A 24,236-nucleotide genomic window follows, 5' to 3' on the forward strand; every position below is an offset into this window, starting at 1 on the left:
CAGAAACTTTGTTCAACCCCTCCAGTGTTCCCTGGGGCTCAGAGTGACTTCAGAATCCTCACAGAGCCCAAGTCTTCACCATCTTCTGGCTGTTACTGCTTCTCTCTCTCTGAAGCACCTTTCTGCTCTCTTCTCTCTGAAACCTATCTTCTCCAAGAACCTTGGAAATGTCTCCATTGCTCTTTGTCTAGAAAAACATTGTCTCTGTTCATCTGGCCACCTTCTCTCCTCCTCTGCCCTCAGCACAGAAAGCCCCCACCCCATTCCATAGACCATTTTGGTTCCTTAGTATGAAGCATCAGAGTCTTGTGACATCACCTCTTGCCTACCCTCCCTGTGATGCCTCAGAGTAGACTCCCGACTTGATGAATATGGTTCCAGTGGCATCAGGAAACCTGGAATACCATAATGTTTAACAATGTAGCCATGGGGAAATGGCTAATCTCTCTGTGCCTCAGTTTCCTCATCCATAAAAGGGGCTGATAATAGCACATAGGTCAGAGGGCTGTCACAGGACTCACGGAGTGTGAGTGACAATCTCTACTGTCCAGTTGTTACTAGAGGCCACAACCCTGTCGACAGGAGGTAAGTGAACACAGCTTTCCACTTTCTGTGCAGGTACATATTTATTGATCCTGTGCTCCTACCTCTTCATTTTGGGTGATGAAAACGGAGGTGTCCATCTATCATCTGAGGGTGGTTAGCTGGGAGCTTAGAAAATGGCTCCTCTGACCTACATAGGAGCGCTAGGGGGAAAGAAGCTGTTCTGACCAAAAGACCCCATGCAGCTGCAGGAGTGAGGGCTCCAACAGTGTGCCAGATGAGGGCAGGGTCAGGAGACCTTGCAAGGGACAGTGCGTAGCAGAGCCTGGAGAAGTTAAAGCATAACCTATGAACTTGGCAGCAGGTTAATGAGATTCAGTGCAGCAGGCTCTCCTCTCATCCTGTGTCTGGTCCTCATGATTTGGCCTATAAGCTTGCATGGTCCCATCAAGACTATGGAAGCTGAAGGCAGATGAGCCCAGAGCCTATACTGGGACTAGACCTACTTTCAGTGCCTAGGTTTAGGGCATAGGAACACAAAGTGGCAGCAGCAGGGCAGAAGAATAAAGACATGTTCCGGGTTCAGAAACATGAGCAGGTGCTCCCAGGAGGCCTGAGAGGCTGATGGTGACAGTCTGAAGGCTCCCAGGCTTGTGGGAGTCACAGAGATAGTCTCTGTTGCTGTCCAAGCAAGATATACACTAGCCAATCAGAGCAAGAGTGCCAGGATGCACACAGAGAGCCACATGCAGGCTTCCTCCTGGGATCCTGGGAAGAAGCCTCACAACTTGGGGAGCTCTAGGCACACTTGGGGTTGGCGACTTTTGACATAAAGAGGGTAATCTGACTATTCGTGTGACAGAGAACCATCAGGAATGGCCTGTTGAAACGCATAGTCATGGTTATATATTTTGCACAACAAGGAATTATTTTGACTCCTGTGGCAGCAGCTGCTTCTGTGCCTGTCTCAGCCACGTCTAGCACAGCCTTGTGGACCACCTGTGAGGAGAGACACACATCACTCACTGGAGAACAGGGAGGGCAGGACAGAAGCCTGGAGCAAGCAGGGACTTCTGGCCTCATGTGCTGGTGAATTTATCTGTTCCTACCATGAGCTCTAACCCTGGTTCTTCCCTAGTCTGCTCAGGGTGTGAGATGAGTCATGCCCTGGGTCTGCTCAGTGCCTGAATCTGTGTTGCCCTCAAGCCCACTACAAACTGGAGGATGGGAGTAGGCAATGACAGGCATTCCCCCACAGGCATCCTCCAACATCCATGAAGGAGCAGCAGTGTGCTGGCAGCCAGGGCAGGTTTCAGCATCCCTGCTGCTCCAGCCTCCTTGGGATGCACAACAGCAATGCCCAGGGCGTGGTTCACATCCCCAGACTGCCATGCCCTGCTGGTACAGTTGTGAGCCCAGGATCTGAGTGGACACTGGACAGAATATTAGGCACTGCCAGGCTGTACATCTAGGAATGTAGTATGAGGATCCTAAGGCACCTTCTCGCCTATTCTTAGGCTTTTCCTCCGAACTGCCCTAGATCATTTGTTAACACCTTTACTGCTACTATTTTGTGTATTTGCTAAGACATGTTGGCCCAGCTCTGCTGTGAAGAAGCTGAGGCTGGATGTGCCTTGGCTCTGCAGTGGACTGTGGGTGGGCCTGCAGTGGATTGTGGGTGGGCCTGCAGCGGACTGTGGGTGGGCCATAGTGCAGCACAGGGCGGTACTCATGGTGATCTAAACGCAAGCACAGGTACTTCCACATCATGTCATCCTGGGTTTGGCTTAGTCCAGGGGGTAGTGGAGGGGCTGGCTGCATGATCTCAGCAGGAGTGCCTGGGCTGTAATTTATCTCTCCCAGGCATGAGAAATCTCAGAAATGCAGGTGTTTCCCGCACATTCACTATTCCACACATGCCCACATGGCCTTCACCATCCACATTCAGGACCCAAAGTGTATTCGTGAAGCACTTCCTGGCTCACCTGAGAGACCCTCATGTCTCTAGTGATCCCAGAGAGATCAGCCTGTGTGGAGAAGACTTCCCTGATGTCCAGGTGTGGAAGGATGTCCTCCAGGCTGTAATTTTTGGATATGGAGAGCTTGGGCAGGTGGAGCTCCTCTGTCATCCTGAGAATAAAAAAGAGAAACAAGTCACTGGACTTGTTTCTGCGCCCCCTTCAACTTATGTCTGATGGGCACCCTTCAGCAGACAGCCCTCTCACTGGAGAGAAGTGCTCTTGCCATCTGTAGATAGATCACTTGATTTTGCATTTTCTAATACATTAGTTATCCATCAGTTCCTGAGAGTGTTTACAGCAGACAGGCTAGTGATTGGTACTCGCTGTTCCTGTGCTGAGAATTCTCTCCTCCTAGACCCACAACATGCAGTCTTTTCCCTGTCTTGGTTACCCGAAAACATCAGCTAATGACCCTTCTATTTTAAACATACACTGCATCATACTCCAGCTTTCCTTACCCTATACTCCCCTTCTTGACCTCACCCTTCTAACATTTTAACTTATTAAATGATAATTGATTGTATTTTTATTCGCACACTCTCTCTGCCTCAGTTATGAGATGAGCCTGCAACAGTAAGGTTGTGCCTCAGTCTCTGATATGCCCAGGGTCTAAGTCAGAACTTGGCACACAGTAGCTATTCAAGTCATTATTTCACAACTGATGATTTGAATGAGTGTTTGGTGGGCTGAGCTGATTACAGAGCTGTTACCTCATCCACTATGTCTCTGCCTTTCAAAGACTCCTTCAAGAACCTTGTAATTTACAGCCTGGTAGAGACAGAGGCAACCTCAGCTCCTGGTCTGCCAGATCTCATTTTCTGAGCAACAAAAATGACAGTAAAATCAGGCCCCAAAATAGGAAGTCATAAGAGGGAAATTCAACTCAAAGTCCTATCCCCTGTCCCCTGCTGACTCTCCACCATTATACTGGGTACTAGTAAGACTCTGGGTACTAATGGGCCTCAGTCCCACAGCAGAGTGGGGAGGCAGGCCAGCTCTGCATCCTGTGGACCCACACCTGTGCTTCAGGGAGTCCTTCCACTTCCTCAGGGTCTCTGGTCGCAAGCTGGCCTCCACCTGCTGCATCTTGCCCTGGTCAGGGAGGATGAACAGGACGCTGGCGCTGCCTGTGTACTCCAGCTCCACCACAGAGCAGGACAGCTCCTCATCCCGGAAGTAGGGTGTGGTCAGGCTCTTGATTTTCATCATGGGCCCCTTCACAGACCTCTTCTCATCCAAGTGGAACTTTGACTCAAATGTGTCACGAGGGTCAAAAAGCATCTCCCATTTTCCTAAATGTGAAACAGGCCATCAGACTGTAATAGCACCAGAAAATATCCCACCTCTTCCTCATTTGTGGCCTACTTCTGTGGTATGACTGCAATCAATCCATAATCAACAACACAGTGTCCCTCAGGGGTTGCATAATCTCCATTAAGAAAACACTGGTAGATGCAGATCTATGAGTGAGAAGTGATCCACAGTCTACATTTGGAAAGGGTAATTCCTAAACCACAGCCTGGATACTTGAGCTCCTGCAAAGCAGTTAAGGAACTGAGGGTGGTTGTGTAAGAGGGAGATGAGGGTGAAGATGGTGAGCTTGGAGCCTGGGTGAGTTGTGTATCCTTTGTTCCTTAGGGGGAACCATGTGTAGAAGCTAATGGCTTGTGGGACATGTTTTCAGGGAAAGAGGAAGAGACTGAGTCCTCTCACAAAATGCTCCATTGATGGTGCTCCTCAGTATGAACCACTTTAATGGAAGGCAGAGTCAGAGCCAACAGTGGGCTTAGAGTGAAGCTCATGGGAGCTGCAACTTCTCAGACTTGGATATCCAGGATTCCATACACAGTGGGCTAAGTAAGACATGGGTAAGGAGTCTCACAATTGGGCTTTATGTCCACCTCCATGAATCCCAGATGTCCTGCTCAGACTTGCCCTGGATTCTGAGTTCATGTGATCACCTTAAATGCACCCTGGGGAACTAAGTACTGTGACAGTTTCTTGGGCCCAGGATCCAGCAGCCTAGACATATGTTCCCACCTCAGAGCCAAGCAGCTTTGGAGCTTGGGTCCTGGCTCCATTAGAGAGAGCCCTGCCCTGCGGCCCAGTCCTGTAGGCTGTAACTCTGCTTCTTCTGTCTTCTAGGGATATATGTCCTCCTGTCCTCATCTTCTGTCCACAGCCAGTTCTTTTTCTGTCTGTAGTCTCAGAGCCTGTCCTTCTGTTCTGGAGTATTCTAAGCCAAGATCTGTTTCCTCGCTCCTGCCACTTTTGTAGGCTGTCACCTTGCTCCCCACTTATCAGGATGGGTGTTTTGTGGGTGGGCTCATAATGCCCCCCACTAACCATTACCCATTGCAATTCTCAGTCTCCCAACACTCTGGCTCCCCTTCTTCCTCACCCAACTTTCTGACCCAGGGGTGAGTCTTGTATACTGTGATCCATGGAGGCTGCCAGGCTGGTTGTGTTACGAAAGCAAAATGCCATGAAGCAGCCAAACCCTAAGCACATAACCTCACCTTGCTAACAATTCTCTCTCACTAATGGCTTTTTCTTCATCCCTGCTTCTCTATACCCAGGATCAGCTCATTACAGAGAAGGCTCAGGAGAGAGGTCCTCCATAGGAACTGTCTGCAGGGCTGTTCATTAGCTGTGGGCTATGGTATATTCACCTATAAAATTGGGGTAGCCAGGCCTCTTAGGGCAAAAATTCCCAGCCTGCCTGGAGACAGAAGCCCTCCATCAGGGATAGGAGCACATTAGAAATGCCTGAAGGGGGTATTGATAAACCCTGTTTCTGTAGAGAGTAGCCATGGCATATGCCCACTCAGGTAGGTGGGGTAGTGGAAGATATGGCATTCTGTGAGTAAGATGGTTTAAATCTCAGAAAAATTAGCTCTATTAGACATACAGCTCAGTGGTTCTGTTGGGAATGTAACAGGAATTACATCTATATCTAAAAATTCTTAGAGAAGAATTAAGGACTGTGGGCAATAAGAAGTTAGGTACCCATGTCTCCAAGACTGATGTTACCTTACTTCCAGTGCTCAGCATTAGGACACAAGTTACCCAGCCAACGTCCTTTCCTTCCACTCCCCAACCTGTGACACTCTCAACTTTAGAGTACATGTAACTGACTAGCACCATGGATTTCCCCTCATACAGGGCTGAGATCAGTTCCTTGATCTTCCCCTGGGTCTGTTTCCTTACGTAGTCATTGATGAGCTTTTTGGCCTCTTGAGGCTGCTGGAATTCTGTCATGGAGACTTTGGCCTGGTATAGAACCCTTGCCTTCTCCTTGAACTCTGCTAGGATATGCTCTTTTCAATAAACATGGCGCTGCCTGTGCTGATCTGCACCTGGTCCCCTGGCTGGCTGAGCATGTGTAGGAGGTGCCCAAAGCCCCGGTGGATGTCTGCCTCAGGGGTCTCTGTGAGACTGAACTTGAGACCTTCTAGAATCTCTTCCATGGTGTTGCTGTTTGTTCCCAGGAACAGGACTGCCAAAGCCTCTAAGATGCTTAATGGGGAGAAGATGACATTATCATCTGGATTCTTCAAAACCAGCTCCTTGTAGAGTCTGAAGGCAAAGTCAGTGTTGATGGAGACCAATGTTAGATGATCTACTTGTGTCTCATTGTCTTGGTCTTCCCTGGATTGCAGTGTCCCTTTCCATTGTGCCTTCTGGGCAGCAAAGGACAGCAGGCAGGATCCCAGCCATTACTTGTGCTCTTGATTGCAAAGAAAAGACCCTCTGTGTCTGTGAGGGCAAGGTATTGCCATGACCGTCTCTTAGTTCTCCCACCTGGCCTGCATTGTGCCTCTGATCTGCTGCCCCTTGCTGCCTTTGTGACCATCCCTGAGATGTACTCTGTCACTCATATGGCAGTGCCATATTATATTCTCCCTATTACCACAGTAGGACGTGCTGTTGCAGTAGCCAATTCTCTAACAGAGAACCTAGATGCAGAAAGTAGAAGAGATATGCCAAGGTCACAGAGTAAAGAAGAGAAGAACCTGGGGATGGGCACAAGCCTTGTGTGATATGTTTTCCTTTTTCTGACTTGGCGTGAGGCCTCATTAGAAGGAAGTCAACCCTCTTCCTTTGTACTTGTTCTCCAAACACCTCAATCTCTTTTTAAGGCACAGAAAAGGAAACTTGGATCAGTTTGGTGACTCATGCCTTTCTCCCAACCTCCAGATGACATGTTTAAGAAAGCTCAAGGCTGTTGTTTGAATCTACAGCATGTTTCTGGGAGTGTGGAGGTCAATTGAGAGGAAGCACTGGAGACAACCGACTCAGCGTCCAAGCACTGGTGGTGCTGAGAACAGGTATTAGAAGGACTAATAGGAAGAGGTTCTTTCATCTCTGCCAGCATGCCACATGGTGGTTTGTACCTTAGGCTAGGAAGGCCTCCTGATGGAAAGAAATTGAATGTTGTCTGAGTCTCCACTACCTGGACAAGAATTTACTTTGGCTTTGAGGATGGCTCTGGAGTAGCCAGCAAATGGGTGTGCCTATGAGCAACCATTTGAGTGGCCCATTTTACATTATTGGTAAGTCTCTGGCATATTATGGGCATTGTGGGTGGTTTTAGGGAATGTCCAGAAATCATGCCCAACACTTTTGGTGGTGACCAGAGTTGAAAGCATGTGATGGTGATAAACATGGCTACCCAGCTCTGTAGGGGAGATCAAAGAGAAAAGTAGATGCTAGAGGAATAGGAAGGTGAGGAAGAATAGAGAAGTGAGGGGACAATATTGGTAAAGGAAGAAGGAAGAGTGAGAAAGTAGAAGGAAGAGGGGGCAGGGTGATAGGAAGTGGGAGGGAGGCAGATAAGGTGAGGGAGTAAAGTGGAAGATGGAGGTGAGAGGATAAAAGATTAGAAGAGTATAGGAGGAGAATGGAGGGAGTGGGAAAGGGAGGTGTATGAGCTGGTCCACATGGGCCTGGGGCAGTGTCATGCCTGCAGAGGAGCCAGGAGCTTCAGCTGCCTTCACCGTCTGTCAGGCTGATGCAACCACACTTTTGAAAAAGCATTCCATAATATTGTAGTTCAAAATTATTTACACAGAAGACAGGCTGGTCTGTGAAGGAGAAGACCTGGCTCAGTGAATGAACTGTTGTCCTGTTCTCCTCCCTACGAGAAGGTGGAGCCCTTCTTCTCGGCTTTGGTATTTAGGAGAGAAGTGAGGTCCTTGAGCCATAAGGTAAATGGAGTCCCAGATCACTAGAGAGGCATCTCCTCTGTGATGTGAGCATGACAGACATGCCACCTCCCTGACAGACTCTGTAGAAGTTCTGCCTCCTGCTGGCTCCTCCAGAAGAACCAGACGGAAAAGAAAATTCTTATGCACCGCAGAAATGTCCCCTGATTCCAACACATTACCCTGGGAAGAGCTCCTGACTGTTTTAAACAACAAGCCCACTGCATGACCTGGTTGTGGCTTCTTGTCACTGTGGAACAGGGCAATAGTCAAGGCAGAAAGATAGGGCACAATCTTTGACCCTTATGTCACCAGGTAGGAATGCTGCTAACATTTGTCCTGTACTTTCCAAGTCATTTAAAAAATAATACAACTCTAAATTCACGCTCCCCAGTTTCTTTATGGAAATTTACACATTAATAATCACATGTCTCAATGCTGACAGGTCTTTGTCTGCATCTATAAACTGTCCTCTCAGGCAGGAATGGGCATATTCTAGACACTTGCTCTCCTCTCCTTGGTTATCAGCTTCTGAAGGGAAGCTGCCCGGCTCTGGCAGTGGAGAAAATCTGAAAGGAATCCGGGTTGCAGACACTGACTGGCTGATGAGAATGTCAGAGCTGTCGCAAGAATGGAGCATTGCAGCTCCATCCAGAGGCTAATCACCTTACCATGGGCTAAACTCTGCCTCTATGGAACATCCATGTTTTCTCTCCCTCTGTCAGAACTAATATTTTGTGACAATAGAATCTGTTAAATTAACATGCAATTTAGCTTCAATTCAAAATCTAAGAATGCCAGCAGGCACTTTGAGCCTACAGAGAAGCTTCTCCCATCTTGATGTACCTATCTCTCTGATGTTTCCACCCAGGAAGGTTTTTTTCCTCATTAAAATTTTTTTTATTTTATTGTTTTTAAAAACATATTTACTTTGTACCCCAATTGTAGTCCTCGGCCACCCTGCCAGGGGGAAGTGATCAAAGAGCGGCAACTGAGTTCATTTCAGTGACTGCCCCTGCTCCCCTTACTAGGGAACTCACTTTGTAGACTGAGCTGCTTATGGGCTACATCTGAGCAGGAGGTCATGGTTCTCTTCGTGCATTGTCTTTGGCTGATGCATCAGTCTCTGCAGCCCTGCCCCCGGGTCTAGATTTTTTAGCTTTGTTCTTCTTATGGAGTTCCTGTTCCCTCTGATTCCTTTCTTTGTTTTATAAAGGTATAAGCTTTCTGTGAAATGGCTTCTAAATTGGAACAGTGAATTTGAATAACTTAAATTTGTATTCTCTCACCATTGTTACTTAAAATGGCTCCAGAATAAACTGTCTCTTATTCCCTTTAGGATGAGATCTCTGTGTTCCATGTCAGCAGGCAGGTGTTAAATCCAAAGATGCTGTCCTCAAAATAGGAGTTCTGGTTCCACCAAGTAGCATTTTGTCTGGCTAAACAAAGCCTAAAGGTGTGTCTCTGTGTACCAGAAAAAAAAAATCAGCTATGGCACACTTTTTTTTTTCTAGGAGGCACCCTAATAGTCACACAAATACCAGCTACTTCAGGCAAGGCACCCAGCTCTTCTTTAGTGCAGACATCCTGAATCATCTCAAAGCTCCTACCCTGCTGTCATATAAAGTCTGTTTTCTTCCCTGCCATCTTAATTCTTCTCTCTACATAATTCTCTCTGCAAGAGAGAGAGAAAGAGAACTTTCTCTGTAAGTTGTCTAGTGTGATGACTTCACTGCTTCCTGGCTTACATTTGGTGCTGAAACTATGGGGAGAACACTGGGCACCTTTCAAAGGGCCCTATTCATCCTAACTGAATGGAAGTGCTGATTTTTGACACTTCTGGGTGTGTATCACTTGATTCAGCTGGCCCCTGCTTCCCAACATATTTAACTTAGAGTTGGCCTTTCCAACTGTTTCTCTCCTCCACCGTACAGTCTAGACTTATGCCAACTTGACACAAAATATAGTTATCTAAGAGGAGGAAAGTTAATTGAGAAAATACCTCCATAAGTTGGGTCTGTGGGCTTATAGGGCATTTTTCTAATTAGTTATTAATAGGGCCCAACCCATTGTGGCTGGTGGCATCCTGGGGCTGGTTGTCCTGGGTTTTATAACAAAGCAGGCTGAGCATGCCATGTGTAGCAAGCCAGTATGAGCACCCTTCCATGGCCTCTGCATCAGCTCTTGTCTCCAGGATCCTGCCCTGTTTGAGTTCCTGTCCTGACATCCTTCAGTGATGATCATTGCTGTGGTAGTGTAGGCCAAGAAACCATTTCCTTCTAACTTGCTTTTTGTTCATGATGTTTCAGCACAGCAATAGAAGCCTTATCTAGACATCCCCCAACTCTCTCCACTCGCCTGCCCATCTTTTCTTGTTTAAGTGACATTTTGTAGCTGCCTCCTTTTGTCTCTCTGTCTCACTGGATCACTGGAGCCTGCTGTCTCTCTATCTTTCTGAACAACTAGAGAGTATTGAACAAAAGTCCCACTGGTCCATTCAGCAGCTCTCTTAACAGTCCCTGGCATAACATCCTGTGTAAAGGGAAGCCTGCCGACTGTGATAGTGAGCATCTTTCGGAGGAGTCACTTTCCTTTGGGGGACATCCTCAGATTGAGACTCTGCCCTTGCATCATTTGCTGCACCCCTCCCTTTCCTCTTGTGCTATTGGAACCCTTCTAGCAGGAATTCCTCCAGCCATTTTCTAAGGCTCTCACACTTCCTCCTTACTCTGAAATTCTCTGACACCTTTTCAAGATTGTCTTTCTTCCTACTTGCTTTGTCTCTTTCCCTTGCTGCTCAATCATGGTCCCTTCTCATTCCGAACTGGATTCTTCCCTCCACTTGCTTGTCTCCTTAAACTTCTTCACCACCTCAGTCATTCTGCTCACGACCTTTTTACATTTTTGGGGGGCTGCAATATGTATTGGCTGAAATATCAACTTGATGGACATGTTTCGTGGTCATTAAAGACATAGTTGCCTCCCACATTCTCGCTCTGCATAATCTGAGGTCTTCACTACCAAGCCACGAAGAATCTTTGCAGCAGCTGTGGCTTTTTTTTTGTGATAGCATCAGTTATCACTGACATCACATAGACAGAATGTGGGGAGCAAACACCAAGGCCTGTGCTTTGGGGGGAGATTTATTGTGCATCAGCAGATGAGTGAGAAGAGCAGTTTCCTTCTTCGTCCTTAGGACTAATGGAGAGCATGAATGGCAGACATTTTAGAGACAACTTAGTCTCACAGTGAAGTGAGGAGGATGAGTCCATCATGCTGTGACTGTTTTGTGTTTGCTCTCACAGTCTCAGCCTTCTCCACAACAGTCACTTGGGCCAATTCTTTCAATAGATGGCTCCCTTCTCCTCTTAATCCATGGTCCTCCTGGGGTGGCATCTCAGTGCCCACTGGGGAAGGGAATCTTGTGTGTGCAATTCTCTGCTGACCACATGTCCACCTTCAATGTGTGTTCTTAGGAACCTCAAGACTCAACTATGTCTCAACCCGAATGCACACCTTCTCCTCTGCCTCTGGTTGTGTTTCCAGGTTCACAGGATTCTCCATGGACCCTCAGCATTCCAACCCACACACACCTTGTGCATTTCTCCTCCTCTATCTCAGCACTACAGTGGCTCAGTCCTTGAGCTGAATCACCCACTCTTCTCTCCAGATGTGTCTTGATATTCTCTGAAACTTCCCTCAAGGAAATCCCTACCACCTCTGCCCAGCCCTCTTACCTGCGTAGAAACCACACAGAGTTACATTCCCAGGACAGGAACAATGACAGACCTCTTCAAAGCTCTACAGGGCCCTGAGTCATTTGAGAGTCTCACAGGACCAGGCTCTTTGTCATCTAAGTTATTATGTCCTTTTCCTAAATGAATCTTCTTATAAATTGGCCCATTTGCCCTGTTGTCACTAGAGCTCATACCCCTTCAACAGGAGGTGAGTGAACACAGGCTGGACACTTTTATGTGCAGGTACACATTTATTGATCCTTTGCTCCTACCTCTTCAATTTTGGGTGATAGAAGCTGAGGTGTCCATCTGACATGGGAATTTGGTCAGATGGGAACTTAGAAAGTGGCTCATTTGCTCTAAGTAGGAATGCTAGGGGGAAAGGAGGTGGTTTGACCAACAGGACCTACACAGCTGCAGGAGTGAGGGCGCCAAAAGTGTCCCAGATGTGGGCAGTAGGTGTCAGAGCCTGGAGTAGGGAAAGAGTGAGGCAGGAACTAGGTACCAGATGCTCCCAGATGCTGCAGACAGACACTGGGCAGGAGGTTCCTACTTGGTCCTGGGCCTGAGGTTCACATAGGTTGACCTGTAACCTTATACTGTCCCATCAAGAGTGCTGAGCTGATCCTATCTGTCAGGCCCCGGCTTTGGGTAGAGGCAGATAGAGGGAGTCAGAAGTGATGAAGAATAAAGACAGATTGAAAATTCCAAAGCATGAGCTAGTGCTGCCAAGAGGACTTGGAGCCTGACACTGAACACCCACAGGCTCCTATGCATGTGAGAGTTAGTCAAGGTTACTGTCCAACCAGGCATGCCACCACCAATCACAGCATGGAAGCCAAAATGCATACAGAGAGAAACCCATATAAAGTTCAATCCGTGGCTCCTAGGAAGAAGCCCCATTGCTTGGGAAGTTCTAGCCCTTTGTTGGGTCAGTCACCTTGCCCATAAAGTAGATAGTCGAACGTTCGCTGTCAATGATAATGAACAAAAATGGTCTGTTGAATTTTATAACTGAAGGCTGCAATTTTGCAGACAGAAAGGTGTACTTGAGTGTTGTGCTAGCACTTGCTTCTGTGCCTGTCTCAGCCACATTCAGCATAACCTGGTGGGTCACCTGTGGGGAGAGACACCCATCAGTCATTGGAAACCAGGGAAGGTAGGAAAGAAGACTGGAACAAGCAGTGCTACTGACCTCAAGTGCCTGTGAATTTATTTGTTCCTACCATGAGCTTTTACCCTTGGTTTTTCCAAGTCCACTCAGGGTGTGAGATGAGGCATGCCCTGGATCTGCTCAGTGCCTGAATCTGAATCAAGCTCACTACAAACTGGAGGATGGGAGTAGCCAGTGATAGGCATTTCCCCACAGGCATCCTCCCAACAGCTCACAAGGAATAGCCAGTGTGCTGGCAGCCAGTGCAGGTTTCAGCATCCCTCCTGCTCTAGAGTCTTTGGGATGCACAACAGCAATGCACAGGGTGTGGTTTCACATCCCCAGATTGCTCCACCCTGTTGGTACAGATTTGACTCCAGGGCTCTGAGTGGGCACTGAACAGAACCTTAGGCATAGCCAGGCTGTGCATTTAGGAATGTAATATGAAGGTCCTAGGGCACCTTCTCTCGTACTACCTTTAGTGCTACTATTCTGGCCCAGCTCTGCAGTGAAGAATCTGAAGCAGGCCATGCTTTGGCCCTGCAGTGGATAGTGGGTGGCTCTACAGCGGATTTTGGGTGTCCCTACAGTGCAGCACAGGATCGTATCCATTGTGGTCTAAAACCAAATGCAGGTACTTTCCAACCATAGTACCCTGGATTTGGTTCAGCCCAGGAGGAAGAGGAAGGGCTGGCTGCATGATCTCAGCAGGAGTATCTAGGCTATAGTTTATCTCTCCCAGGCATGAGAAATTTCAGAAATGCAGCTATTTTCCTACACATTTATCATCCCATACATGTCTACATGGTGTTTGCCATCCAGCTTCAGGGACCTAAGTGAGTCACTTGAATGTTTCTTGGCTTACCACAGAGACTTTCATTTCCTTGTCTCCAGTGATCCCAGAGAGACCGGCCTGTGTGAAGAAGACTTCCCTGATGCCCAACTCTGGAAGGGTGTCCTCCAGGTTGTAGTTTTTGGACATGGAGAACTTGGGCAGGTGGAGCTCCTCTATCAACCTGAGAATAAAAAAGAGAAACAAGTCACTGAAATCTGCGCCCCTGTCAACCCATCTAATATCTGATAGGCACCCTTCAACAGACAGCCCTCTCACTGAAGAGAAGCCCTCTTTCCATCTGTACATGGACCACTTGATTTTGCTCTTTCTAATGCATTAGTTATCCATCAGGGCCTGAGAGTGTTTACAGCAGACAGGCCAGTAATTGGTACTAGATGTTCCTTTGCTGAGAATGCTCTCCTTCTGGAACCACAACATGCAGTTTTCCCCCTGTCATGCTGGCCCATAGATAGCACCTAATGACCCTTTTATTAAAATTGCACACTGCTTCATACTTCAGCTTTCTTCATCCTTGGACACTCTTCTTAACATTTCTTATCTTTAGCTTATATAATGATTAGTTGTATTTTCATCCCCACACTCTCTCTTCTTCAATTCATAAGAAAACCCATATGGATAAGCATTTTTGTGCTTTAGTCTCTGATATACTCTGAAGATCTAAGTCAGAGCTTGACACCTAGTAGGTCTTCAGGTCACCATTCCATGAATGATGAATGAATGACTGATAAGGGGCTGAGATGGCTGCACAGGGCTGAACTGATTTTCAAAGCTGATATCTCAGCAAAATCCCTTCTGCCTTCCAGAGACACATTCAAGGCTCCTTTTAATTTACAGCCTGTTAGAGACAGAGAAAACCTCAGCTTCTTCTTCTTCTTCTTCTTCTTTGTGAACAACAAGAACAACAATGAAAACCCACAGTAGTTTCAGGCACCAAGACAACCAAGGGCTGTCAACAGCAGAGGGAAATTCAATTCAACTCCAACCTGTCCCCCACTGACTCTCCACCATCACAATGGGCTCCAGTGAGACTCTTGGGTACAGGGACTTTGAGTTTCTGGGCAAAAGCAGGATGGAAAGCCAGGCCAGCACTGGGACACACACCTGGGCTTCAGAGATTCCTTCCATTTATTCAGGGTCTTCAGTTGCAAGCTGGCTTCCACATGCTGCATCCTGCCCGGGTCAGGGAGGATGAACAGGGCGCTGGCATTGCCCGTGTACTCCAGATCCACCACAGAGCAGGACAGCTCCTCATCCCAGAAGTAGGGTGTGATCACGTCCTTAACTTTCATCATGGGCACCTTCACAGACTTCTTCTCGTCCAAGTGGAAGTCGGCCTCAAATGTGTCATCAGGGTTAAAAGGTATCTTCCATTTGCCTGAAGATGAAACAATTCATCAGATTGTAGTAGCACCGGAAAGACTCCACCTCCACTTCTACAATGTTCAGCTTCTGAGCTGTGACAGAAATAAATCTATCTTTAGTTACCCATAGTGTCCCTTAGGGGTGGCAATGATGAACAGGGAAAAAAGGTAATTGTTCAAGCTATTAGAGCTTTGGTTTGGAAACGGGACCCTCGAAACCAGAGTCTGGCTACCTGAGCTCCTGACACAGTCAAGGATCTAAGGGTAGAGTATGTAAGAGAGTGAAAGTGGTGAGACTGGAGCCTGGGGAGATTCAAAGATCCCTTCTTCCTCAGGAGGAACCTCAGTTTAGAAAGCAATGGCTTGTAGGACAGGTTTCAGGGGAAAGAGCAAGAGAACCCGAGTTCACACACATCGTGAGCAGTCATGAAACCATAGAGTCTGGGCTAAAATGTGGGTAATGAGTCCTCATCTCACTCAAGGACAATGGCCATCTCCACACATCACAGATATTTCACTCTAACTTATCCCAGATTCCCAGTTTATGTCTCCACTATCAGGGCACACTATGGGAGTTGGCAGTGAACTAGTTTCTTGGGCTCAGGATCCAGCAGCCTAAACAAACATTCCCACCTCACAGCCAAGCAGCCTTGAAGCTTGGGTCCTGGGGCGAGTTGAGAGAGTCATGCCCTACAGTGTAATCCTTCAGACTGGCACTCTGCTTCCATCATCCCCAGCCCACAGCAGCTCTGGGGACATCCTGTACCCCTGTCCTCTGTCCTCCTCTTTTTCTGTCCATGGCCACCTTGATTTTCTCCTGCTTATAGCTTCAGGCCTTCTCTCCCTCTGCCCTGGGCTATCTCTAATTCATCCCAAGTACATCCCAGGTCTTGTTATATCATAACTTCTGTCAAACACACATTTCTGAGCTGTCACCTTGCTCACTGGCCTCCATCAGGCAGAGTGCTGTGGGTGTGGGACCTCTGGGTTTTTCCCCCAGTATAGTTACTCAGAACATCTCCAGCTGAGTCTTCATCTATCCTGAGGCTCATCAGACTCCCTGGCCCAGGAATGTGCCTTGGGGAGTTTGACCTTTCAGGCTGTCTGGCTAGTAATTTTACAAAAGCAAAATTCCATGAAGCTGCCAGACACTCAACACAGAACCCTGCCTGCCTGACACTTCCCATTCACTAATGGCTTTTCCGCCAGTCCCTGCTTCTCTATGCCCAGGTCCAGCTCATTACAGAACTGGCTCAGGGGAGAAGTCCAGCATAGGAACTGCCCGTGGGTCTCTTTATTAGCTCTGGGCCATGGTGCTTTCCCTGTTAAGATTAGTGTTGTTAGGCTTCTTAAGGATAGGAAGCCCCCAGCCCTTCCGGGCAGAGACTCTCAGGCAGTGATGGAGACCTTCTATAGGACCATGTTAGAAAAGGCTGCAGTGGGCCATCTGAGGGACCCTGTCTCTGTAGAAGCCATGGCTTCTTCTCAACAGGTAGGAATGGACATATGTGTGAAATACGGCATTCTGCTAGTCAGTGAGTTTAAATCAGAACCCAAATCAGCCCTCTTAAATTGACAGCTCAGGGTTTCTGTTGAGTGTATAGCAGAAACCACAACCATTGTCCAGAAACACCCCAGAATTAAGACTTGTTAGTAATAAGAAGTTAGGCATCTGTGTGTCCAAGGACATGGACATCTTTTTTCCAGTGGTCAGCCTGTTAACACATGTACCCAGCCAACATCCTCTCCCTCCACTCCCCAGCCAGGGACCATTCTCACCTGTAAAGGAGATGTGATTCACCAGCACCATGGATGTCTCCTCATCCAGGTCTGAGATCAGTTCCTTGATCTTCCCCTGGGTCTGTTTCCTCACATAGTCATTGATGAGCTTTTTGGCCTCTTGAGGCTGCTGGAAGTCGGTCCTGAAGGCCTCAGCCTGGTACAGAGCCCTTGCCTTCTCAATGAACTCTGCTTGTATTGGCAGGTTCTTTTCAATAAACATGGCGCTGCCTGTGCTGATCTGCACCTGGTTCCTTGGCTGGCTGAGCATGTGTAGGAGGTGCCCAAAGCCCCTGTGGATATCTGCCTCAGGGGTCTCTGTGAGATTGAACTTGAGACCTTCTAGAATCTCCTCCAGGGTGTTCCTATTTGCTCCCAGGGACAGCATGGCAAAGGCACTAGAGATGCTTAATGGGGAAAAGACGATATTTTCACCTGGATTCTTCAAAACCAGCTCCTTATAGAGGCAGAAGGCAAAGTCAGTGATTCTGTAGGCAACTGTTAGACTGTCTACTTGTGTCCCATTGTCTTGGTCTTCTTGGACTGCAGTGTCCCTTCCCAGTGTGCCATCTGGGTAACAGAGGACAACAGGGCAGATCCCAGCCATCAACAGCCCCAGAGCTATGAGGAAGGCCATCTTCTCTGTTCTCCTGTTTGAAGAGAAATGATCCTCTGAGTCTGGGAGGACGAGGTGGTATTCTTACCAGATCCTAGGTCTCCCACCTGGCCTGCATTGTGGCCCTACTCTGCTATCCTTACTGCCTCTGTAACCCTCCATGGAAGGTGCTCTGGCCACTCAGATGGCATAACCATAGCATGTTCTCTCTGGTACCACTGCAGTAACCAATTTTTCTATTTTTGTGATAGAGAAGCAGTATCCAGAGAATTGAAGGGATATGCGAGGGACACAGAGTAAAGAAGAAAAGAACCTGGTGGTGGGCCCGAGCCTTGTGTAATCTCAATGTCTCATCTTCTCTCAATAGCTTGGCATAAGGCCTCATTAGAATGCAAGTAACTCCCTTTCTTTTCTCTTGTGCCCCAGCTCTCCTTTACCAGCCTCTAGTCAGGACTCAGGAAAAGAACCTTGGACCAGTTCAGTGGTTCATGGCTTTCTTTTACCTCCAGATGACATGTCTAATAACTCTCAAGGCCGTTGGCTAAATCTAGAACATGTTTCTGGGAGTGTGGAGGTCAACTAAGAGGCAGCTCTGGAAATATCTAGCTCAGCATCTAAGCACTAGTACCCCTGGGAATAGGCATTAGAAGGAGCAATAGGGAGAGGTTCTTTCATTCCTGTCAAGATGCCACATGATGGTTTGTACCTCGGGCTTGGGAGGCCTCCGGATGGAAAGAAAAATGAATATTGTCTGAGGCTCTGATACCTGGACCAGATTTCATTTTACCTGGACCAGATTTCATTTTGGCTGTCGTTTTGCTCTGTGGTGGCAAACCATCTAGGCCTCTGTGGGCAGGGTGTTGAGAGGCCCAGGTACGTAACTAGCAAAAGTGTCTGGCTCAGCTCAGGTGTGGGAACAGATGTGGGGAACATGCAGAGGGCTTTCCCCTCCACATACCCCTGCAGCGGTGAGCATGTTTGAAAGTGTGTGATGGTGAACATGGCCACCCAGCTTTAGCCTCTGTCTGCTCTGTAGGGGAGAGTAGATGCTAAAGGAATGGGGAAGCAAGGAAGAATATTAGGAAGAAGAAAAGAAAAGGTGGGCAAAGAAAGAAGGAGTGAGAAAGTGGAAGGGAAATGGGGCAGTAGTATAGAAGATGGGAGGAGGAAGATAAGATGAGGGAATAAAGTGGAAGATGGAGGGGAGAGGAGAGAAGACTAGAAGAGTGTAGGAGGAGAATGGAGAGAGCAGAGGAGGGAGGTGTAGCAGCTGAGCCAGTGCCATGCCTACAGAGGAGCCAGGAGCTTCAGCTGCCTTCACCCTCTGTCAGGCTGAGGCAACCATATCTTCAGAAAAGCATTTAGTAATATTGTAGTTCAAAATGATTGGCACAGAAAACAAGTTAGTCTGTGAAGGAGATATGGCTCACTGGCTAGGCTACTGTCTTGTTCTCCTCCCTAGCAGAGGGTGGAACCCTTCTTCTTGGCCATGGTATTTAGGATGGGGGCTCCTGACCCCCCAAGGCATCTCCTCTCTGATGTGAGCAGCGAAGGCATGCCACCTTCCACAGAAGAACTCTGTAAGAGTCTTGTTTCCTGCAGGCTCCTACAGCAGCACTCAGGCTAGGCAAGGGCTCACTACTTTCTCCCTGTGGAGGGTCAGAAAGAGCAGGCATCATTCACTGTCCAGGAGCATAGCCCATAGCACCTACATCTTTCATAGCCATAAAGAGACAGGCTGAAGAGAAGATTTTTATGCACTGCAGAAATGTCCTGATTCCAACCCAGTACCCCAGGAACAATTCCTTTCCATTCTTCAAACTATGACTTCAGGCCGTAGCCAGTACCACACAGTCCTGGGATGGCTCCTTCCTCTGTCCCCAGAGAGAAGACATCATGGGAATTACCTGCAGTGCATATTCCAGCTGCCAGTATCTGTATGAGGTGAGTCCTGATGTTCGGAGTGGCTGCCTTCCTGGTGCGTTGCTCTCCCCAGTGCACACTGCTGCCTATTTATTTCCCAGGAACTCCTACTTTCTCTTAGGAAATTCTGGCACAGATGATCTGTGATCTGTGATAAGACTGGAAATGGGCCAACAGGATGATTTTTGGTGACAAGCACTTGGAGGCTCTAGCTAGCAGAACCACCTCCTGAATGGAAAATGCCTAACTGTGTCGTAAACAAAAGGCCCACCGGATGTCCTAGTTGTGGCTTGTTTCTCTAATTGTTAGAAGGTTGGTATGGAATAAAGGAGTAGTCAAGGCAAAAAGATATGCACACAATCCCTGACCCCTTGTCATCAGGTAGGGATTCAGGTAACACTTGTTCTAGACTTTCAAATTCACTTCAAAAAGAATACAACTGTATGTCCACACTCCTCACTTTCTTTATGGAAACTCACACATTAATAATCACATGTCTCAATGCTGACAGGTCTCTGTATGTATCTGTGTAACTGTCCCTATGGTAGGAATAGGCATATTCTAGAGACTTGCTCTCCACTCCTTGGTTATCAGACTTCTGAAGGGAAGCTGCCTGGGTCTGGTAGTGGAGGAGATCTGAAAGGAATCTGCACTATGGCTCGGCTGCAATATAAGCTTGACCAAGATTCTCCATAGTCAGTAAATGACATATGTGACTATCAGATTCTCTCTCATCTTGACAAATTCTGCCAGTCTGCTGGCAAGTGGTCTGAGACCCCCGAGTTCAGGTTTCCTTTGCCTTCCCTCCGTGCCTCATGCAGTACTCATCATCAAGTTTTCCTGGCAAAGGCCAAACCTTCTTCTTTTCCCTGCTCTACTTCACTTTCTCTTCCCTCAAACACCTCTGTTGTGGGATTGCTCACTGGTGCATGGGCTGCAGCCAGTTGTTTGGCTGGATGATCAGGGTCTTGAAGGGGCATGACTGGAAAAATTGGTGAGAAAGATATCTGAGGAAGGAGTGTGTGGATTGATCCCTCTAAATGGGAAAAAGATGTGAAGATGCTTATGTCTAAGATGAACACTCATTTCAGATGAAGAGGAGGTCAGTAATTAAGTGGATAGATAATAAGTCTTAAACTGTTCTGTGGACAGTCAGCTTCTTTCCCCAGCCATCTCTGTCATTACGCAGTGGCTCTATGAACAAAGTGGCCATGCTGACAGAGATGGGGGTTATCTGTGGACTCAGAAAGTTTGATCTGGCTACAGCTGCCAGATATGCCAGCAGCAGAGACCAACACTGAGACCCAGACATGGCACCCTTTCCTGGGAGTCAAGTCAGCAATCTGAGGCAGATTGACTACATGGGCCACTTCCTCCTCGGAAAGGACAACTGGGGCAGATACATATTCTGGTTATGGATTTGCCTTTCCTGCATGTAATGTGTCTGCCAAAATCACCATAAATAGATTTTCAGAATGCTTTATGTCATGGTATGCCACACAGTATTGCTTCTGACCAGGGAACTCACTTCACAGCCATCAAAGCACAGCAGTGGGCCCATGATCATGAGATTATCTGGTCTTTTCATGTTCCCTACCATCCTCAAGCAGCTGTTATGGGAAAATGATGGAATGAATGGCCTTTCAAAGAAACAGCTATAGTGACAATTGAGTGGCATCATCCTGGAGGGCTGGGGCAGGGTTCTTCAGATAAAACACATACTTTGAATCAGCATCCAACATATATAGTTTCTCTTATATCCAGGATACACAGGTCCTGGACTCAAGGTGTAAAAACCAAATAGTTCCACTCAATATTACTTATAGCAACCCATTAGTAAAAAAGTTGCTTCCTATTCCCATGACTTTCAGTTCTAATAGCCTAGAAATTTTGGTTCCAGAGCAGGGAGTGCTCCTGCCAGGAGACGGAACAAACATTCCATTGAACTGGAACCTTAGACTTCTCCCGGCCACTTTGGCCTTTTGATGCCCTGGAGCAAATAGGCAATGAAAGGAGTGGTGATTGTCCAAGATTACCAAGGGGACTTTTGGATTGCATTTCCACAGTGGAGGTCAGAAAGACTATGTCTGGAATACAGGAGATCCGTTAGGGTGCTACCATGTCGTGTTAGAGGCAATGGGAAACTACAACAGCCTAATCCAGTCACAATGACAAAGGACACAGACCCTTCAGGAATGAAAGTTTGGGTCACTCCTCCAGGAAAAGAGCCAAGACCTGCTGAGAGTGGGGCAAGTGCAGCATGAGTAGTAGAGGAAAACACTAGCTAAGGTCATGTGACCAGTTGCAGAAATGAGGATTATGATAAACATGAGTGTTTGTGCCATTGTTTGAAAGAATGCATTTGTACAGATATTTGTGTTTTCTCTCATCAATTTCTTTATCATGTAATGTAACATCAATTAAGAGAATATCAGTTGAAAATATACTTATGTTTGAGATACGAAGATAATGTTCCACAAGGGACATTGCTATCTGTTCTATAATTTGTACTGTTTGTGGCTATACAAAGGATAGTTATATCATGTTAGGCATAATTATGACATGATTAAATACGTAATGGGTTTCCAATTACATGTGGTATAGTTATACCATGTTAGGCATAATTATGACCTGGCGTCTGCTTTCATTTGGAGATCTGATTGCGTGTCAAGTTGACAAATAACGGACTGGTAATGGATATTCCTGGTTGTCAACTTGACCACATCTAGAATCAACTAAAACTCAAGCATCTGGGTACACCCTGATCTCTCCAAGAAATCATTTAATTTTGTTCTTAATTAGATAATTTGAAGGAGGAAGATACATCACACTTCTGCTGGCAGCCTGTATAAAGGATACAAAGGAAAAAAGCTCCCTCTCTTTGCTTACTTGCTCTTGCCGACAAGTTTATTCCTTCACTGGAATTAGGGCATAATTCCGGGATTCTGAAACAAGCCGAGACACCCAGCCTCATGAACTGCACAACTACTAGATTCTTAGACCTGCTGTTGGTAGACATCTATGCTTAGAATACCTGGACCATAGCCTGTAAGCCCTTCTAATAAATGTCCTTTCTCGCTATATAGATTCAGTCTATAACTTTTTTTCCTGTGGAGAACCCTGACACGTGAAACTTTATAGCCCATTCACTTAATACGTTCAGTAATGAATGGGTATCTGTGGGAACTACATAATAGCCCAAGATAATCTAGCTCTATAAGGCAATGTTACAACTCCCCACAATCATGAGGTCTTCCTCAATGAGTTAAAGAGACCCTTCATTAGAGCTGTGGCTTTCCTGTGAGAGCATCAGTTATCACTTCATTAGATCACCTATCAGTTTCATTTCAATGGGGCAAATGTGGGTGGTAGGCAGGAAAATTGCCGCAGGCTTGAACTACAAAAAGACAGTTACATCTTTCACTCTTCCCTGCTTGGTTTTGGTCCAATGTTACAGTTTGAATGTGATCCCCAGAAGTTCAGTGGGTTCAATTCTATTTTTTATTTTCTTTTTTATTTTTATTTATTTTTTTTAACTTTTATTAATTACACTTTATTCATTTTGTATCCCCCCATAAGCCCCTCCCTCCTCCCCTTTCTGCATGCATGCCCCTCCCCAAGCAACAGAACAAGATAATTTGAACACAGGGAACTTCCCAGAGACTCATACTCCAACCAAGGACTATCCATGGAGACAACCTAGAACCCTGACAATGCAGCCACTTCTGATGGGTTCAATTCTTGTCCTCCAGGTGGTGATAGTGCTTTGGGAATCCAGTGGCCAATTTTTAACCAAAGCTGTGCACTGGAAGGTGATAGCTGGAGAGTGTTCTTGCTAAGATCTCTGTTTCCTGATTCTCCAGATAGAACAAGATGATACCCACACTTATCACAGATTTAAACTGGTCCTGCCACTGTACTTTCCTGCCATGAAGCCAAGAGCCAACATATAAAACCCTTTACTTTCAAGTATCTGCTGTCTGGAATTGAGACCCAGCAACAAGGAAAACAACAAATATATCCAGGCTGGCCTCTCTTCTGACTCACCCAAGCCCGCCCCCACCCCCACTACACTGAGCACTTTTGCCTGTGGTTCCGTGACTTGCCCTCTTTTCTGTGGGGGAATATATGGGCTCCTGATCATCCAAACTGGTGCTTCTTGCTCATCCCTGCTCCCTCCAAATGGAATTGGCAGGTTCAGAAAAAAAGAGCTTAGGTTTGGGCTAGGGGTTTTTTTGTTTGTTTGTTTGTTTGTTTGTTTGTTTGTTTTTGGACTGTGCTAACCAACAATAGGTTCTTCCTCTCTTAGTTCTCATGGCTTCTCCTGCAATTCCCACTGCTGACCTAGAAAGTCTGCTTTCGAATCTGTAATCCGCTTTCCCCCCAAAGGAAGTTTTACAAGGCACCCAGCAATCAGGAGCTACAGGCAACACATCTGGCATACTGGATACACACCACCTAAAGCCTGAGATGCCTGTCCCTCCTGTCTGGGGAACCACAGGCAACCCGGCTGCAGGGCTACTCACCAACCCTGTGGCGTGTGATCTCCCCATGCCATCTGAAACCTGTAAGAGGGAACACTTACTTTGTCCAGTCACACTGAATGTTCTTCAGAGCCCCCACCATGCTATGTCAACGGCATTACTATCTCTTCTAACACATCTCTTAACTTGATCTTAACTGCTTAAGATCAAGCAGTCTCAAATGCTAATCTGAGACCTCACAAAAGGTGCCTCAAAAGTCAGGGCACATGCTCAAGTTAGAATGTCCCCACTGTCCTAAGTTCATAGTTCCACTCAGGGTCAGATCACTGGCTTTCAGGGACAGCTCAGCACAGCTGTGTGGTGGGTCCTGATGACCTTCAGTCCTTGAGATGTCAGTGTGAGCTTGAAGCGGGGCTTGGCGAGTGGCATGCAGGATGAGCAATTACACAGCTGGGTAGGCAGTTTCCAAAGCGAGACACGATTTGAAGTGACTAGTGGAGCAATTTCAGGAACCAAAGCCTCCCTGGGAACTTAGCTCTCTGATGGCGATAAGAGT

General features: G+C 47.0%; 1 protein-coding gene across 1 annotated transcript; it reads right to left on the reverse strand.

The window, feature by feature from the left end:
• Positions 1-1,341: 1,341 nt before the first annotated feature.
• On the reverse strand, positions 1,342-23,847 carry Serpina3 (serpin family A member 3). Its single transcript, XM_055592754.1, has 5 exons — positions 23,782-23,847; positions 16,658-17,307; positions 3,583-3,856; positions 2,529-2,673; positions 1,342-1,542 (listed from the first exon to the last, which is right to left on the reverse strand). Exons 1-5 carry the CDS (start codon positions 23,820-23,822, stop codon positions 1,342-1,344), a joined length of 1,311 nt encoding a protein of 436 aa, XP_055448729.1. The 5' UTR covers positions 23,823-23,847.
• Positions 23,848-24,236: the final 389 nt, after the last annotated feature.

The sequence above is a fragment of the Psammomys obesus genome, unplaced genomic scaffold (assembly GCF_907164565.1).
Source record: "Psammomys obesus unplaced genomic scaffold, mPsaObe1.curated_primary_1811, whole genome shotgun sequence".
NCBI lineage: Eukaryota > Metazoa > Chordata > Mammalia > Rodentia > Muridae > Psammomys > Psammomys obesus.

Excerpts from the sequence above, each read along its gene's own strand:
- Serpina3 (XM_055592754.1), bottom strand. The coding sequence starts at position 23,822 with ATGGTGGGGGCTCTGAAGAACATTCAGTGTGACTGGACAAA. Across the intron at positions 17,308-23,781 it reads ATTCAGTGTGACTGGACAAA|GAGAACAGAGAAGATGGCCT; the intron begins GTAAGTGTTCCC and ends CTCTTCAAACAG. Across the intron at positions 2,674-3,582 it reads AAGGACTCCCTGAAGCACAG|GATGACAGAGGAGCTCCACC; the intron begins GTGTGGGTCCAC and ends TTTTATTCTCAG.